The sequence below is a fragment of the Ursus arctos genome, unplaced genomic scaffold (assembly GCF_023065955.2).
Source record: "Ursus arctos isolate Adak ecotype North America unplaced genomic scaffold, UrsArc2.0 scaffold_19, whole genome shotgun sequence".
NCBI classification, from domain to species: Eukaryota; Metazoa; Chordata; class Mammalia; order Carnivora; family Ursidae; genus Ursus; species Ursus arctos.
This window is the reverse complement of record NW_026622863.1, coordinates 54,310,125-54,328,174: the sequence shown is the minus strand read 5'-3', so window position 1 is coordinate 54,328,174 and position 18,050 is coordinate 54,310,125. Positions and strand designations below refer to the sequence as shown.

Here is an 18,050-nt window from a genome sequence, read left to right as displayed (position 1 = left end):
AGGCCAGGTGTGGGGACCTCAGGTGGCAAAGTCTAGCTTAGCTCCACAAGGTGGGGAGAAACCCTGTGGCAGATTCCTGGGAAACTTAGTTTTAGCTCCCACAGTGACTGCCTGGGTGGTGATGTCAAAGTATCTGGGTCCCCTCCAAGGGTCTCTACTTCCCCACGTATCAGTGTGGCATCAGGAGGTTTCTGTGAGACTCATTAGAGACACTGGCTGGAAAAATACTCTGTAAACTGTACAGTGAATGACAAGGGGCAGGGGGATCCTGATGTACGTTGAAGTAATCCTTAAGGGTTTGGAGAAGCTCTTAGACACACGGCAGGCATTCTTATAAAGATGGGAGGGGTCCCTAGATAGATGAGTGGGGTTCTTCTTGGGGTGGGAAGGGTCCTTATACAGATGTCAGGGGTCCTTAACACTGGTATGCAGGCATATATTCTGGAGCGATCTGTACACATGGGATCTATACATTTGTGTATAGAAGCTGTGTTCTTATGCAGATTTTAAAAGGTGGGGCTTTTACCCAAATGACAGCCTTTACAGACAAGAGTACCCTTACATACAGACGTGAGTGTTTTCTAATTGATGCAACTGGCCGTTATTTGTAAAATGCTGTGCAAATACTTAGTGACCTTTGCACAGACATAAAGCTTCTTCCTAGAGATAAAGGGATCCTTATGCTGCTGTGGGGTGATAGCACAGTATGAGGGGCCTCATTTGGACACGGATGTCGCTGCACAGCGTGGTACCTGCGCCGGCCGCAGGTGGGAGCCGTCACTGAGGGGAGGAGCGCTGGGGGCCCCGCTTGCGGCGCCGCAGTCCCCCCGGCAGCCACCAGGGGCAGCACCGTCCCCGTCTGGCCCGCGCCTCCCTCCTCCTCCCCCAATCTCCGCCCCCCACCCTCTCCCTCCCCCTGCTCCGCTCCCCTGAGCCCCGCCAGACCCCGCTCCGCCCGCGCCCCGCTCCACTGCCGAGGCTCCCGCAGCCCCGGCGTCGGCCCCGCTCCGCCCTCCCCGGGGGCTATGGGGGCGCCCCCGGGCTACCGACCCTCGGCTTGGGTACATCTGCTCCACCAGCTGCCCCGCGCCGACTTCCAGCTCCGCCCGGTACCCAGCGGTTTCGCGCCCCAAGAGCGAGAATACCAGCAGGTGGGAGCGGGTGCGGGGTCCTGGGGGCGGGGGCGGAGGGGGGGAGGCAGAGCTTACGGGTCCCGAGGGAGAAGGGGGCTGGGTGACAGATTCCTGTGTTCTCCTGGGGTGGGGGCCGGCCCGGACTTTGGGGTATCTGAAAGAGGAGGAGTATGGGGCTCCCATACCTGGAGGTTCCCCTGGGACAGGCGCTGGGAGACCAGAGCCCTGGCTCCTTAAATAAGGGAGGGCCAGGGGCCTGGACCCCTTAGTCCCAGAGGCGGGATGGGACCGGGGAGACTTGGATTCCAGGGACTCTGAGAACGCCTGGGAAGCTAGCCTTCAGGGTCATCAGGGTGATAGGTCCACTCTCCGCGTCCTAAAAGATGCCCCCTCCCCGGATAGGATCCAGGCTGTCCAGTTAAGGTGGGACTCAGCAGAGACAGGAACTGATAATGGTGGAGAGGAAGAAGGCTGGGGTGCCCCAGTTCAGGAAGGGATTGAGACCTGAAATGGGGAAGGGGTGAGAGGGATTTAGGACCAGGGCTGGGGAAACGAGGTGGAGGTGCTAGAAGAGGAAGCTTCCAGCCGGTCCCCAGTCCCAGGACAGAAGGGGCGGTCAGGGCGCTCGGGGTGGGGGGCGGTGAAAATGAGGTTCCATTTGGGAACCAGAGGATGACAGAAATGGGTCCGGAGGGTGGGGCTGGGGTGGGAACCTTACAGAAGCGGGGGTCCCTGGGGAAGGGGGCCCAGCCTGGGTCAGGTCCAACAGGGGCGAAAGAACTGTCCCCTGACCCAGTTTAATTCAAGTCCTTGACTTTGAGACTAATGAGGAGCAAGGCTTGGCTGAGCCGGGGAAGGGTGGGGGAGTGTGTGTGTGGGGGAGTGCCTGGGAGTCCTGGTGGAGCCCTTGGATGGGTCCTGGGTCCTGCCTATAGGGTCTAGGCCCCTCGGATCTGTGCTAGGGAGCTCCTGGGATAAAGGGCTGGGGATTGGAGAGCTTAGGAGGCGGGGGGGGGGGGGTCCCAGAAAAGCAGAGAGGGGGATGTGTGCTGTATTCTGAGCTATTTGGGTCATGGCTGTGCCAGCCGGGAGCAGCTCCTCCCTGCCTACTCCACACCGCCCTCTCCCCACCAAACAGGGACGGCCATCCCCTCGCCCACAGCCTCTCATGGACACAGTCATGACCTCCAGTGCCGGCCACTGACGCCCGCTCACAGCCGAGGACACCTGCCCACACAGCCACGCACGGGTCGGGTCGCTGGCCCCAGTCACTGCCCGAGGCACTCGGAGAGGCTCACTCCGCCCCCTCATCGACAGGCAGGGTGACAGCACTGGGACAGGCACAAAGTCACACGACGCAGGAGGGGACACTGCGCCCCAGGAAGATCACCGCTGTGGGCACAGCTGGAAAAAGTCAGGCACTGGGCGACACCGGTCTGGAAGACACACTCATACACACCCCACAGCCACATACACACGCACACACCCCGCGTTCACTTGCATACACGCCCACAGCCACCTATCCATACACACACACTGACACACGTTCACACTCACACAATTCTGCCCTCACTCACGTTCACACACCGCAAGCTCACTTGTATACACACTCACTCTCACCCACTCACACATTCTTGCCCTTGCTCACACTCACACACACACTCATACACACTCCCATACCACACTCACTTGTATACACACTCACACCCTCAGACACAAATTGACACATATATACACATGTTCACATTCACACACACACACACACACCCCACCAGAGACCACTCAGACTCAAAGAATCATTCGCAGAAACACAAATGCCAACAGATCACTCTCACACCTGCAGATATAGGTGCTCCCACAGAGACACTCATTCTCTCTCTCTCTCTCTCTCACACACACACACACACACACACACACTCTCTCTCCACGCCACCCTGCAAGGACAAGGGCAGAGACACACTGTGGTTCACAGGAAACATTAGTGAGTCTGGAGGGGTCATTCTGTTCTGACGTTGTCCCTACCTGGTGTGTGGCTCGGGGTAAACGCCTGCCCCATTCTGGGCCCCTGTGACGGGACAGGACTGCGCAGGACCTCTGTGAAGTCCTGCCTCTTGGACAGCCCCGTTGTCCTGACAGGCTTTCCCAGCTACACACACCTGTTCTCTCCCTGCCTGCGTCCTCCCAGCCTTTGTTTCTCTCACCCTCTGTCTCTGTGTCCCCCTTCTCTGCACCTCTGCTTTTCCACTCCTCTGTCTCTGTCTCTTTCTCGTGTCTCCCTGTCTCCAAGTCTCCATCCCTGAGTGTTGCACACACACCCTGTCATGGAGGCTGTCACGCCCCCCTCCCCGTGAGTCCCTGGGTGACAGACTCACACGGCGGTGGGTGTACAGAGCTCAGCAGCAGGGGAGTGAGTGAGCAATGAGTGGGGAGGACCGGCAGGGAGGAGGAAAGAGGAAGCCTGCCACCTCCGACTTCACACCCGTCTCCAGGAACAGACACCCCCGTCCACCCCCCTGACCATTCCGGAGGCAGGTCTCAGAAGGTCCTGGGAGGTGCTCTCTTCCAACTGCCTGGTTGGGATGAGGAGACAGCCTCAGAGGGGAAGGCCCCTGCCAAAGGTCACACCCAGAGCAGAACTGGAACCCAAGATTTGGGCCTCTCAGTTGGAAGCTCCCTCCAGTGACCCAGCCCCAAAGGGCTGAGCCCCAGCTGCCAGCCTGGGAGGGGCTGGGGACCCCATCTTTCCCCACAGACCTGAAAACCACAGGCTGGGTTTGGCCCCCATTCTAGCCAGGGCTGCCTTCCACCTCCACGGAAGTCCCTGATCCAGGACCCCCAGCCACGCGCAGGGAGGGAGCAGTGAGCCCCTCTGAGGCCTCATGTCTCCCCCTTCCCCAGGCCCTGTTGCTGGTGGCGGCCTTGGCAGGCCTGGGCTTGGGCCTGAGCCTCGTATTCATTGCTGTCTACCTCATCCGCTTTTGCTGCTGCCGGCCCCCAGAGCCCCCCGGGGCCAAGAGCCCCCCACCCGGGGGAGGCTGTGTCACCTGGAGCTGCATTGCTGCCCTTCTCGTCGGCTGGTAATGGGGCCCCAGGGTGGGTGGGGAGTGGGGACAGGGCTCCCCACAGCCTCGGTCGGTCTTCCTGAGGGTGTCCCAGAATCCCGCCTCAGCCTTGCGGCAGGAAGAACTGCTCCCATTTCACGGATGGACAAACTGAGTTTCAAGAGGAGTGACTTCCCAAGGGCAGCCAGGCCCGCAGGAGGGGGTAGGGGTTGAGAGCTAGGGTTTGGTGGCTTTGTCACTGAAGCGCTGTGCAACTGATGTAATCTCTCCAGGACTCAGTATCCACATCTCTGAAATGGACGTTATAGTAACACCCACCTCCTAGTTACGGTAGGGTTAAATGAGAGAATGTACAGTGCCTGGATCACAGTTGTACTGGGTGAACAGTAATGGTGATGTCATCCATTAACTCATTCATTCATTCATTCATTCCACAACCATTTCTTGCGGATCTCCTGTGTGCCAGGAGATCCTGAACTGGCCAGACGAGGTTCTTGCCCTCATGGAGCTGACGTTCTAGTCAAGGAGACAGGCAGAAGTCCAGACCTGAGCTGGTCTAACTCCTTCCCACTGTAACCCTGGGCAAGTCTCAGGGAGAGGGAGAAAGCAACTTTTCAAGGCCCCTTTGCCCAAGTGGCGGAGTGGAGACTCAGAGCCCCGGTGGTGGTGGGGGGGTTCTTCTGTGCCCCCCCAGCCCCCCAGGAAGAGAGGAGAGGAGCACTTGAGGACACACCATTACACCATTTACCAAAAGCCAGCTCTCAGCACAGCCCTCCCCGTCCGGCCACCCCCACCAGCGCAGCACAGCCGTCCTGTTCCACAGATCAGGAAGACTGGATCCGATAGAGTCCCGCCCCAGATCCGGATCTGGGGGAGTGGCGGGCTGGGCCCTACCCCACTGCCTCACTGCGGGGAGCAGCCCAGTGTGTTTGGGGGTGTCTGTGGGGGAGGAGGGCCGGGCGTCCTATATCCAAAATGCTTCCTTTTCGGGCTCTCCTGACTGGGGGTGGCCGGGCTGGTGGACAAAGGCCCGGTGGGGGAGAGACACGGCCGGCCCCCAGCGGCCTGGGAACAAGAGCGGCTTTGTCCCACTGTGAACAATGGGCGGGGGCGCCGGGGCGGGCGTGGGATCCCAGGGCTGGGGGTGGGGCCCGGGGGCCGGGGCTGGGAACTGTGAGGGCGCCCGGCTCCCTCCGCCCGGTCGAGCCTGGCCCCTCCACGGGGGGGGACACACTGGGGGTGGGGGGGGAATGGGCCTACATTCAGACCCCACAATGGAGCTCTGTGTGCCGGCCGCGGAAGGGCGGGGGCGCAGGCCTCAGGCCCATCGGCCCACATTCCCTTGCTTCGCTCTCAGCTGGCCAGACGCTTGGGTCCTGGGGGCGGGGGAAGGCGGGAGCTCCAGGCTCAGGGCCCCTGAGGAGATGACTGGGGGCCAGCACTCCTAGGAACCCCCAGGAGGCGGGGAGGGAACGGCGGCACCCTGAAGGGACAGGTGCTGAGGACTCTGGATGCTTGAAGAAAGGATGGAGGGATGGGTGTGGGGCCGGCAGTCCTGGGGGGAGGGCTTCGCCTGGGGTTGGGCGTGACGGGGGTTCCGCTCCAGTAAGGTGCGGGTTAAATCTGCCCCCCCCGCCCCTCCCCTCCACCCACCATTAGCATCACAATGACGTCCCTGGGGCGGGGGAGGGGGGCTTCCCGTTACCTTGGCAACCTGTGGGGGTCAGGCTGGAGATGTTGCTTTCCCACGATGGGCTGGACCAATGGGGTGGGGGTGGGAGAAGGGATTGGGTGTGTGAGGAGCTGGGGGGACGCGGCCCCAGGGTCCCAGGACAGGTTGTGATTTCCCGTCCCTCCCCCTCTCAGCGCCGGCATTGGCATCGGTTTCTATGGCAACAGCGAGACCAGTGACGGGGTGTCCCAGCTCAGCTCAGCACTGCTGCATGCCAACCATACGCTCAGCGCCATAGACCACCTGGTGAGGGGCCAGGCACCGGCCAGACCCCAGACCCACACCGAGACTGGTTCCCCATACTCGGACAAAGGGCCACCTCCCAGAGCAACGGGACCCAAACTCAGAGCCAAGACCCCACACATGACACGACCCCAAGCTCAGAACTTCAGCTTGAAACTGGTAGACCTCAGACTATACACCCCACCTCTGACCCTGACTGCAATGAGGACCTTACACATGGCACCCTCAGACCCTCAACCCAGATCTGGAACATGGGGCTCAAATTACTCACACTTAGTCTCAGCCGTGAACACCTACCCTCGGGTCAGATCCAGGCCCCCAGACCTGATCTGTGGCCTAAACAAAAGCTCAGGGACCTCGGCGCTGAGACCCTGGACTGTGACATGAGGCCTCACTCCCATCCCCAGGGCTCCAGACCCAGACCCTGGGACCATGGAATCCAGACTTAGGACCCAGACCCAGGCAGGCAGATGCCAACTTCAGACTCAGACGCTCAGGCATAATTCCAGTTCTGGGGCCTTAATCTTACCTGGGACCCAAGCCACTGACCGCCCAGAGCTCCTGAAGGAGGCCACAGACCTGTACCCCCCTTCCTGTCCTCATTCCACAGATGTCCGAGCCCCCAGATCACAGACACCTGCCACTCCTACTTCACCCCCACATCCCTGTACTCAACCCTGGCCTCCCCAAAGAATGCCCTCCTCTGACCCCAGCCTCCCCCCTGCACACAGGTGCTGGAGACGGTGGAGAGGCTGGGTGAGGCCGTGAGGGCAGAGCTGACCACTCTGGAGGAGGTGCTTGCTCAGCGCACGGAGCTGGTGGCTGCTGCCCGGGGGGCTAGGCGGCAGGCGGAGGCGGTGGCCCAGCAGCTCCAGGAGCTGGCCTTCTGGCAGGGAGTGCCCTTGAGCCCCCTGCAAGTGGCCGAAGATGTGTCCTTCGTGGAGGAGTACAGGTGGGTGACCGCTCTTCCTTGCCCTGTGTGGCAGGGTTCTCGCCCTGGGTGACTGTGCCTCCCGGGGACATCGGGCGTCTGGGAACATGTCTGGTTGTCACAACTCGGGGAGGGGGCGCTACTCGCACCCGGTAGGTGGGGACCAGAGATTCATCTTTCGATGCACAGGACGTTCCCTGCAAAGGGTGACCTGTCCTGAGTGTCACAGTGCCCAGGCTGAGGAACCCTGCGACAGGGGTAGACCCCGCGGCCCGCTCACATCCTCGCATTCATCCACTCACTCACCCCTCAGTCATCCATCGGACACGTGCATCCACTCCACAAATATTTATTTAGCACCTTCTGGTGAGCGAGGGGGGTGCCCCAGTGGTTAGGAACACGAGCTCTACAGCCAGAGGGCCACTCCATGAGCGTGTGACAAATTAGCAGTTCCGGCCTTGGTGTCCTGATCTGTAAAACGCGAATGATGGGTAGTGCTCCCCTCACTGGACTGTGGAGGATCAGATGAGCCCGTATTTGTTAAGTGCTTACGACAGTGATTGGCACACACGAGGCAGGTGTGTGTAAGATGTTAAGTTTCTATAAGACAGGGCAACGAACAAAACAGACAGCGATTCCTGTCTGTCTTCCAGTAAGCGGCCCAATAAGAAACACATGCGTGTCAAGGTGCTGGGTGGTAAGAGCTCTGGAGGAAAGTGAAGCAAGGGAGGGGGATGGGCTGGGGACAGAGGCCGGCAGTTTGCATGTGCAGTGGGTGTGTGTGGGAGTGGGGGGGTCTGGAGAGGCCACACTGATAAGGTGGTATTTGAAGGAGGAGCAGGTTATGCAGATATCTGGGGCAGCCCCCCTTCCCAGCAGCCAATATGATGACGTCCTCATTGCTTCGGCTGCTTGCAATTATGTCTCCTTTATCCGACGCCCTCTGAGGGCCCTGCCCAGGCGTGGGGGCAGAGGCATGAGACCAGGCGCCAGGGTGGAGGCAGACCAGGGCTGAAGCAGTCCCCGACGAGGACGCCCCCGTGGGGCACCCATCAGACAGGCCTGGGTCCCAGGGAGTCCAGGTTCTGCCTGTGGCTCAGCCACATGCTAGGCCTCAGCCGCCTTCCAGGGGCCCCAGGGAGCTGTGCAGGCTCTGCCGGAGTGAGGCAGACCCACCACCAACAGGCACGTCCCTGGATGGACCGGTAGGCGTGCCTGACACTTGGGAGTCCTCGGCGAAGGTGGCCAGTTTCCTGCACAGTTACTGGGGCCCCTGGAGGGCGAGCTTCCTGGCTGAGATCCTGGAGGACCAGAGCAGGTGTTCACAGCGGCTTAGGGCAGAAGGGTCGGCTGCCCCTGACGGAAGTGAGAGTGAAGCTGGGGTGTGCGGCGGGGACACCGGGAGCAAAGGCCTGAAAGTCTCTGGGAGCCACGCGGCCCAGCTCCTTCCCTGGGAAAGGAGGGTCCTCTTGCCGCCGGGGCGCCCCGGCCTCGGCACTCCTTAGCCTCACAACACCCTCTCGGAGCAGCTGCTGCTGTTCTCCCCCACGTTACAGGCGGGGAAACCAAGGCACAGAGGCAAAGCTCCTGAGACAAGGTTGTGTGCAGGTAGGAAGTGGAGAGGCTGGCGCGAGCCCCCGGTCGAGCCATAGGACACTTGGCCCACGCCCCAGGAACCACTTACTTCGCTCTGCAGGGTGCGGTGGCAGGTGGGGCGCGAGGGGGCCAATCGCTCATGCCCAGCGTGGTCCAGCAGGGGTGGGGTTCCAGGCGCCTGGACCCTGGCACCTGAGCTCTGAACGGCTGCAGGGGCCCGCCTCCCGATGCACGCATCTCACAAGAAGCTGGCTGTGGCCCGGGGACCAGGGCATGAACCCATGTGGGGGTGCCGTCCCCCTCTGCCAGGCCCTGGTCTGGGAGCCTGGGGATGGAGCGCTGGATTTGCTGCCCAGTGTCACCCTGCCCCTTCTTCAGGTGGCTGGCCTATGTCCTCCTGCTGCTCCTGGAGCTGCTGGTCTGTCTCTTCACCCTCCTGGGCCTGGCAAAGCAGAGCAAGTGGCTGGTGATCGTGTAAGTCTGGGGGCCCTCGGGGCAGGCTCACGTCCCAGCACAAGGGGACCTCTTTCCATCCCACAGCGCTCTTGTAAGAGGGACCACTGTCCTTGCCAGGTTCATGCTTTCATTCCCTCATCCCACAAACTTCCATGGAGGTCCTGGGCTGGGCCAGCACATACAGAGACCCCAGTCCGAGCACAGGACGGGCCGGCAAATCTGGAAACATAGGCCTTGAGGCAAGGAAAGGGCTCCAGAATCCTAGAAAAAAAAATACAATGGTTGCACTGAGGATGGGGTGATTACTGGAGGGCCTCGCAGACACAGCCCCGTGGAGGAGGGCCCCTCAGGCCCCTGACTTGCAGAGGAAGGACTGGAGGCAGAAGGCAGCCACATCTGAGGCTGCGTGGTGGCCGTTATGTGGCTCACGGGAATCTCAAGACCACACCCTTATTTAACGGCTCATTCTGTGTGGCCAGCCCTCTTCTGGAACCCTCACGCTGACCCTGTGAGATGCTTTCCTTCTCCCCACTTAACACAGGGGGAGACAGGGGCTCAGAGAGGTTGGGCCACTTGCCCAGGGCCACACAGCCAGGAAGTGCTGGAGCTGATCTTCGACTCAGGCCAGCCTACCCCATGCAGAGGAGCCTGGGAATCCTCCCTGCCTCTGGGGCCCCTGCTGGTGCTCCCCAGTCTCCACACCCACCCTGGGCGAGAAGTCCTGCTGTCCCTTTCAGGCTCCCCCTGAGGCTTTGAGACCGTGACCACCCTCCAGTGCTGACCCTCGCCCCGAGGCCCCATCCCCAGAGAGAGACCAGGCTGCAGTCCAGCCCTGGCAGGGCCCACGCCTTGGAGGAGGAGTGTGGGCAGAGCAGGGGCTGACCAAGCTGTGCTCACACCTGGGAGACATGCTTGGGAACCACTGGGCCCGCGCGGATTGGAAGCCAGGAAGCAGAGCCCAGAAGTGGGCAGTAACTCTCCCAGAATCCCGAAGCGAGGCGGGGGCAGAGCCGGGCTGGGGTCTGGGCTGCTGGCTTGCCAGCCCAGGGCCCTTCTCGCCGTCCCCCCCTCACTCCTGGGCAGGGACCGGATGTTCAGTTGGGTGTGAACAATCACAGGTCCACAACCTGCACCCCCCCCCCCCCCCCAGTTTCTCTGGCCCTAATTCTGATTCTCCAGGCTCCAGAGGCTGGTAGGGCAGGGGGTGGGGCTGTGATGGGATTTGGAGTGGGGGAAGGAAAGAGGTGAGGCAGGGAAATTAAGAGCCCCAGAATCCCAAACCAATCCCCTCTTTATAGGATGACTGTCATGAGTCTCCTGGTTCTTATCCTGAGCTGGGGCTCCATGGGCCTGGAGGCAGCCACAGCTGTGGTGAGTGCTGGAGGCGAGGCTCCTGGGCCTGGGGCAGGTCCTGAGGGGAAGGACTTGGGGCCGGGACCACAGGTTCTGAGGTCTAAAAGCTAGAGAGTTGGACCCTTGGGTTCTAAGGGAGGATGGGGCTGGGGGGGCCTGGGCTCCTGGGTCCGAGGGGCTGGGGGTCTGGACTCCTGGGTCTGAGGGAGGAGGGTCTGGGGGCCCGGACCCCGGGCTCCCCAGGGATGATCAGGGCAGGGGTGAGGGGTGGTGAGCCAGACACTGAGTTCTGTGGGAGTGTGGAATTGGAGCAGTTTCTGGTCTGAGCCCCTCTTCCGAATGCCTCTCACAGGGCCTCAGCGACTTCTGCTCCAGTCCTGACACCTACATCCTGAACCTGACCCAGGAGGAGACTGGGCTCAGCTCAGGTGACCCCATCAACCCCGTGCAGGCCCTGCATCCCCAGGCCTCTCTGCTGGTCCTGCCTGGGGTCGGGTGGGGTGGGTGCCCAGTCCCAGAAGCGCTCAGCACCTCTCCTGGTGGCCTGGGAAAGAGACAGGGTACAGATGCTGGACTCAGGAGAGAGCGGTCAGGAGACGGGGTTGGGCTTCCCTCCCGGGAGTGGGAGGATTTGGCCACTTGGGGGAAATGTTGCACAATTTAGTCAAGGTTAAGCCGGCAGAAGCAGGGGTTCCCAAGGAGTGTGGAGGTGTTTTTGGCTGTGGTTGGAGCAGAAGGGATGGGGAGGGTGTGGGTGGCCTGTCCCTGAATGCCAGGTGGCTGGGACCACAGGAGGCCCCCGGGCTGGGGTGGAAAGGCAGGGCCGTGCCCCTTCCCACCTTCGGGGGGGGGGGGGGAGGCTCCGGGGACCCAGGCTCATGGCTCCCCCTTTCCTTCCCACTTCAGACATCCTGAACTATTACTTCCTCTGCAATCAGGCAGTCTCCAACCCCTTTCAACAGGTTAGGGGTGCGGGCAAGGGAACCGGGTGGAGGAGGGCGGTCTGGGGCCTGCACTGCAGGTCCCGTGTCCCAGGGAGGAGGGTGGCTGGGGGTGTCCACTCCCCGGTCCTTCCTCTGTCTTCCCACAGAGGCTGACTCTGTCGCAGCGAGCTCTGGCCAGCATCCACTCCCAGCTGCAGGGCCTCGAGCGGGAAGCTGTCCCCCAGTTCCCTTCTGCCCAGGTCGGCAGCGGGGCGCTCCCCCCACACCCCGACTCCAAGGGGAAGGGGGGGCTGTGGGTGGGGCCCTCGGGCTGTGGGCGGGGCCCACCGAGATGGGCGGAGCCCGGGTTAGCCCGGCCCCAGAGGAGCAACTGGAGTAACACTGCCCTCGCTCGCAGAAGCCCCTGTTGTCTTTGGAGGAGACGCTGAATGTGACAGAGGGAAATTTCCACCAGCTGGTGGCGCTGCTGCACTGTCGCGGCCTGCACAAGGTGCGCCCTGTCCCCCGTCCAATTCTTCCAGGGAGCCTGAGAAATCCTTACGTTCCTCTCTCCTACCTACCACAGAGCTGTTGCTTACCTACCCACCCACCCCCATCTGTCCATCCGTCGTCACCTACCGCTCGCTCCGCCCTCACCCCTCCCTCCCTGTCTCCCTCCCTCCCCGACCCGTGCTGTGATCACATCCCTTCCATGGCTCCCACTGTCCCCAAAACTGCTCAGATTGGCCCTCTAGCAAGGGGGCAGTGATGGGAAAGGCAAAGAATCAATACTCAGAATTGCTGAATACCTGAGCTGCAGAACCCTAGAAGGCAACCCTGCTCTTTTATTCAAGGGCAAACTGAGGCCCACAAATTTCTCTATGGTCCAGGCCAACACTGGGCTGGATCACACTTCCCCAGGTTCACTGTGGACAGAGGGGAGCGAGGGAGGGAGGAGGGTGGGTCAGAGTCTCACCCTTTACTCGTGCACCCTGTGACTCCGGGCCTCAGTTTCCCCTCTCTGGGCTTTAGGGCCCCCACGCATTATCCCTCCAAGGTTGAGGGACATCGGGGATAAAGTGGCAGGAGGGTGCCTCTGGAGCCTGACAGATCTGGCTCCAATTCCAGCTCTGCCCCTTTCAGGCTTTGTGACTCTGGGCAAGTGGCTTGCCCTCTCTGGGCTTCAACTTTCTGCCACTGCAAAAGGCAGCAGTGTGAGGGGGGTGGGAATTCTGCCTTGCAGAAGGACATCGTATAGGTGCCCGATACAGTAGAAGGAGAACGCCCCATTGCTCTGACGGGCCCCTCGCTGGGCTTCACTGGCACGGTACCAGACACGGCTGTCCCCTGCTCAGGGGCTCAAGCGGAAACCCAGGCTCACCCCTTTTGCCGTCTGTCCTTACCTCCCACAACCACTCCCCAGACAAGTTCTGCCAGCCCTTCCTCTGAAGGCCATCTGGACTCCGAGCATGGCTCCCTCCGCCACTGCTGCTACTCCGGTCACCCTGCTCGCCTCCCACCCAGTGGCCACAAAGCATTTTCCCTGTCCCCCTGCTTGCCCCACCCACCCCCATCTGTCCTCCAGCAACAGCCAGCAACTGGGTGAGCCTCTCACAGACAATCCGATCAAGTTCTTTCTCCACTAAAACCCTCCCGTGACCGCCCTGCACATGGATTAAAGCGCAGCTCCTGGGCCTCACCTGCAGAGGCCCTGGCTGGTCCCAGCCTCAGCCCCTTGCACTCCCACCCCCACCCCGCACGGGCCACAGCGGCCCTCAGACAGCTCCAGGGCCTCCAGCCAGCGGTTCCTTCCTGTCAGGCGCTGGCTCTGCTGTCGGGGCCCAGCCCTGCCTTCTGGTCCCCTCTCAGCTTACGGTCATCTGAAATGACCTTCTGGAGCCCGGTTACTCAAGTATCCCTGGAACTGGGAGCCACACCAGGCACGAGCAGGCCCTTGGCTGGTCTGTGGGATGAATGATGGCTGGACATTCAGGAAACGGCTCAGCTCATTTCCAGGGATGACGGGAGTGGAGGCCAGCATTTACTGAGTGTGCATTTCGTGCAAGGTGTAATCACAAGTCAGAGGTTCTTCTAAGCATTATTCTAAGTGTTGTTCTAGGCCAGAGATTTTGCCCCCGGGGGGGCGTTTGGCAGTGGCTGTCACAGCCAGGGTGGCAGGTAGAGGGCAGAGCCCAGGGATGCGGCTCAACATCCCACGTGCGTGGGACGCCCCACAATGGAGAATGATCCACCTCGTGAAGTCCGAAGCCCTGCGCTGGACCGCGGCTGCGCCGGTGTGGTGGCTGAGGGTGGGGTGGAGAGGAGGCCAAGACTTGGGTTTATACCGGCAGGTATAATGAGTGTGCTTGGAGCACCTCCTGTGTGCTTGTACTGAGGCACAGAGACGTTGAGGGACTTGTGCAGCATGGCACAGCCAGGTGTGGGGGGGAGGGGGACTGCCCGCTGACACCGTCCCCCGCCCACCCCAGGATTACGGCGCTGCCCTGCGGGGCCTGTGCGAGGACGCCCTGGAAGGCCTGCTGTTCCTGCTGCTCTTCTCCCTCCTGTCTGCGGGGGCCCTAGCCACAGCCCTCTGCAGCCTGCCCCGCGCCTGGGCCCTCTTCCCGCCCAGGTCAGCAGGGGAGGGAGGGCGTGGGCCGGGGGAAGCAGTGGAGGGTGGACCCCTGGGACGCTGTTGGGGGGCAGGCTCCTGATGGATCCCCCATCCTGCTTCTCTGCCACTCCCACTGCCCCCCAGTGACGACTATGACGACACAGACGATGACGACCCTTTCAACCCTCAGGTAACGGACTCACTGGTCTGAGGGAGGAGGCCGGGGGGCCTGCGCTGCAAAGCCAGATCCCCTCCACGCCCCCTCCCCGATCTCCCTGCAGGAATCCAAGCGCTTCGTGCAGTGGCAGTCATCTATCTGAGCCTCTCCTCCATGCCGGACTGGAGCCTGTGCCCCCACCCCGGTGAGCTTCCGGGGCGATGCCCCTGCTCGCCTCTCCCTCACTCTGGGTGCGGGGGGGGGGGGGGCTGCCACCTGCATCTGGCGCCCTGTGTCTGCCTCTCTCTGCAGTTCCTTCCCTGGCTGCCGGAGAAGACCCCACTAACCCAGCCTGACTGGGCTCTCGCCTCTAACAGGACCTCTGGCCACGGACACGCACACGGGACTGCCTCCCTGTCCTGCCCCCTCTCCCACATGCCCTTGCCCCTCTGAGTCAGAGAGGGGGCAGGCCAGGCCCTGGGGCTGGCAGGGAGGGGCAGCCAGCCAGCCCTGCACCCCTCATCCCTGGCCACCAGGCCCATCCTTGAAGGGACACGAGTGCCCCGGCCTCTGCCATGCCCCCGGGGGCTTAGGGCTGTGATCTCAACTTGCGGCACTAACTTGGGAATGGGTTGATTTGAAATAAAAGGGAAAACTTTATTTTACAAGCAGCTGGGTCCTTATTTGTTTCCTCCCTGCTTTGGCCTCCTGGTTGGGGCTGGGGAGACCTCTCCACTGTAGTCTCCTGGCTGCCAGGCATTTCCAAAGACATTGGGTTTTTGTCTGTTTTGTTGTTCTTAAAATAATAGTAACTTTTTTGCCCGATTCTAAAAGCAGGACACATGTCCTGACCCAGGAAGAGATCAGACAACCAGGAATAGATCTGAGTGTGTGTGTGTGTGTGTGTGTGTGTGTGTGTGTGTGTGTGTGTGACAGAAAACAGATGTCAAGTCAGAGTGAAAGGCTGTGTGTTTTCAAAGCTCCACGGACACAGTTGGTCTCCGTCTGGAAGAAAATGTTCTACATACAAGACAGGTGAAACTCTAGGCATAGACAAGGGGAGGGGCAGACGTATCACAAAGACTAAGCAGGAGACTCTCGTATGTGGGGTACCTTGGCCAGAAAGGGAGGATTTCCAGCAAGACACCCCAAAGCTGGCAAGGGGAAGGTAATCTCTTTGACAAATTGTGGAACTAAAAAAATGACGTAAAGCTAGGAGGCAAACTGGTAGTCTAGGGAAAAATTGTTTTCACACATATGGCAGAGAAATGTGTTATTACTACATAAACAATCCACCAAGCTTCCATAAACTAGGAAAAGGACAACTTAACTTGACAATGAGCAATTATGACGCACATTCGATGAAGCGCAAACCCCAATAGCAGAGAACAGACAGCAAGGTGTTCAGGTGCTGACAGGCAGGAAGTGCAACCTGAAAGGAGGAGGAGCGCTTTTCTTGCACAAGGAGCACAGCGCGAGAACCGCTGCCGGCAGAGCTGGCCTGTGCAGGAGCAGGTGCCCCGTCTGACGCCCCAATGCGCGGCTCCCGACGCCATGACCACAGTGTGCTTGCGTGCGACCCTCTGGCCAGGCTGTTCTATGCTGGGGATTCACCGCACGGAAACGAAGCAGAGGCATCGACATCTCAGGACGTTTAGCAAGGGCTGTGGACAGGCTAAACGAGGTGAATGCCACAGAGAGGCCGGGTCCCATAAATCACCGCACGGCAGGGATCTCCGGAACAGGACAGCTCTTGGGTTCGGGATTTTAGGGACAGCCTAAGAAAGGAGAGGTGAGCTGGGCGTGACAGACAGTGGCAGCACAGTGGCCAAATGCAGGGGAGGCCATGATTAAGGGCCCTGGCTGCCAGTCACCACCAGATGGCCGTGGGCAGTCACATGACCTGTAGGAGCTCAAGGGCCTCACCCACTGGTGGGGGTGGGGGGACACAACGACAGATATAAGACAGCTTCCCCAGGCCCTTCTCTAGATCCCCAAGTTCATGGCTCTCCTAGACCACAAGTCTCCCTTAACTCGCTGGGCAGCAGAAACAGACTACTCCCCCCAACTCCGACCCCCGCCTGGTGTGAATGCTCATCTCCCCCCTCTGAAACACTGATGGGGTCACTCCCAAGCGCTGTCAGGGTAACATACCGTGTGGGACACAAGCCATGCTGCCCCTCGAAATGGAAGCAGCCTGAAGCTCAAAACTGTACACGAGGGGTTCAGGTCAGGGTTTGGTGGCCCGGAGCGCCAGCTGTCGGGCCCAAGCGGGGGGCCTGCCACGGGGAGCTGCTCTTGTGCTTCCTAAACATCTCCGTCTTGTGCACGGCAAGGAATGATTGAGGAAGCTCTCCGTGGGGAGTGGCCTGAAGCTGGGAGGGAGAAATCCACCACAGTTTCCAGTGAGGGGCTCTGGGGGCCAGGCCTGGACTCAGTTTCTCCTCTTGACTGCTGCTAGCTGAGCTGCCGGACCCTGGGCTGCCCGCAGCTGCTCTGGTTGCTCTGATCTCGAACACTGCCCTCCATAGTCAGACGCGTTATCCATTGCGCCACTGGCCCACACACCAAACACTGCCCTCCAGTGACCGGAATCCTGTCCACAAGCTGAAGCTGATGTATGCGGATATTCTAAAAGCACCCTGAGATTCAGGCCAGCTGATTTCCCGCCAACAGGCCCGGTCGTGATCTTTACCCTGGAGGCTTTAACCAAGAAAGAAGGACATTTCGCATGACCTTCACAAAAGGGAAATCTACTTTTATTTAAAAATCATACATATGAGGACTTTCACTTCCAGCCAAGATGGAGGAACAGGGACTAGATTTGCTCTCCTTCCTCAAACAACCAAAAGGCCAGACAAAATATGTAAAACAACAGCGCTCAAGACTCAGCCCCAAGCAAAGAAGGAGAGTGATCCTTGAGACGGAGGACATCAAGGTGAGCCCTGACATCGCCACAGCCCGCAGTCATCACAGTCCGACTGCAGGGCCGCCAAGGGCAACTGAGGCAGAACACCTCCCAAAGACCCCACCTAAAACTGCTCTAAAAAATAGACTATTTAAAAAAAAAACCTCAAACCAGAAGGCAGAAAAAGGGGAAAGGGAAAACAAAGACGGGACAGACAGAAACCCAACAGCAAGACTATAGATTTACACATAATCATACCAAAAATCATGTTAAAAATGCAGTTATAAACATCTCTTTTAAAAGGCAGAGATTGTTGGCTTGGATTAAAAGATCCCACTACACAGTATGTATCAGAAACCCACCTTAAATATAATGGTGGAAAGTAAAGGTATGCTAAATGCAGTGGGGTCCCCTAGATTGGACTCCAGCACATAAAGGACACATTAGTTGAAAAAGAGAAATTCAAATAAAGCTGCAGTTATCAGGAATGTGCCAGCGTTGGTTTCTTGGTTTTACCAAATATACTACAGGAATGCGAGATAATAGCATTAGGGAAAGCCGGCTGTAGGGTACCCAGGACTCTGAATTACCTTTGCAACTTTCTGTAAACCCCAAATTGTCCTACAACAAATAGTTTTTGTGTTTTTTTTTTTTAAGTGAAAGGACAGAAAAGACCAACTGTGCTAACTAACAAAATGATACCCTGTCATCAATACAAAAGTTTCTAACAGTAAAAAGTGGTGCCTGAGCTGGACCGGGTCCTGTCATCGGCCAGAAGCCTGGATGGAAACACGTGGCACACTGCTACCCTCCAGGTCCACATTCCCCAGCCTGGCCCCAGCGCGCTTCCAGGGGCTGCCACATGCCCACCTGTACAACCTACCCGCTCAGCCCCAGACCCCCACATGCCCACCTGTACAACCTCTCCGCTCAGCCCCGGGC

At 59.8% G+C, this 18,050-nt stretch overlaps 1 protein-coding gene and 1 long non-coding RNA gene across 6 annotated transcripts in view; one reads left to right on the top strand and one right to left on the bottom strand.

Annotated features, from left to right (window-relative positions):
• LOC113247444 (uncharacterized) overlaps positions 1 to 18,050 on the bottom strand; it is a 40,674-nt gene that overhangs the window by 21,942 nt on the left and 682 nt on the right. For all 4 annotated transcript variants that reach the window (XR_007191113.2, XR_008960071.1, XR_008960070.1 and 1 more), the window contains exon 2: positions 8,786 to 9,414. This is a non-coding gene — a long non-coding RNA (uncharacterized LOC113247444). The remainder of the gene's footprint in view (positions 1 to 8,785; positions 9,415 to 18,050) is intronic.
• On the top strand, positions 967 to 14,846 carry TTYH1 (tweety family member 1). Of its 2 annotated transcripts, XM_026488458.4 has the most exons (14): positions 967 to 1,151; positions 4,032 to 4,210; positions 6,062 to 6,173; positions 6,902 to 7,122; positions 9,076 to 9,171; positions 10,452 to 10,524; positions 10,859 to 10,934; positions 11,413 to 11,468; positions 11,597 to 11,689; positions 11,848 to 11,940; positions 13,919 to 14,061; positions 14,188 to 14,233; positions 14,325 to 14,405; positions 14,513 to 14,846. In XM_026488458.4, exons 1-13 carry the CDS (start codon positions 1,026 to 1,028, stop codon positions 14,361 to 14,363), a joined length of 1,353 nt encoding a protein of 450 aa, XP_026344243.1. In that variant the 5' UTR covers positions 967 to 1,025; the 3' UTR covers positions 14,364 to 14,405; positions 14,513 to 14,846. The 2 variants fall into 2 exon arrangements, with proteins under 2 accessions (XP_026344243.1, XP_026344242.1); XM_026488457.4 differs by lacking the exon at positions 14,188 to 14,233.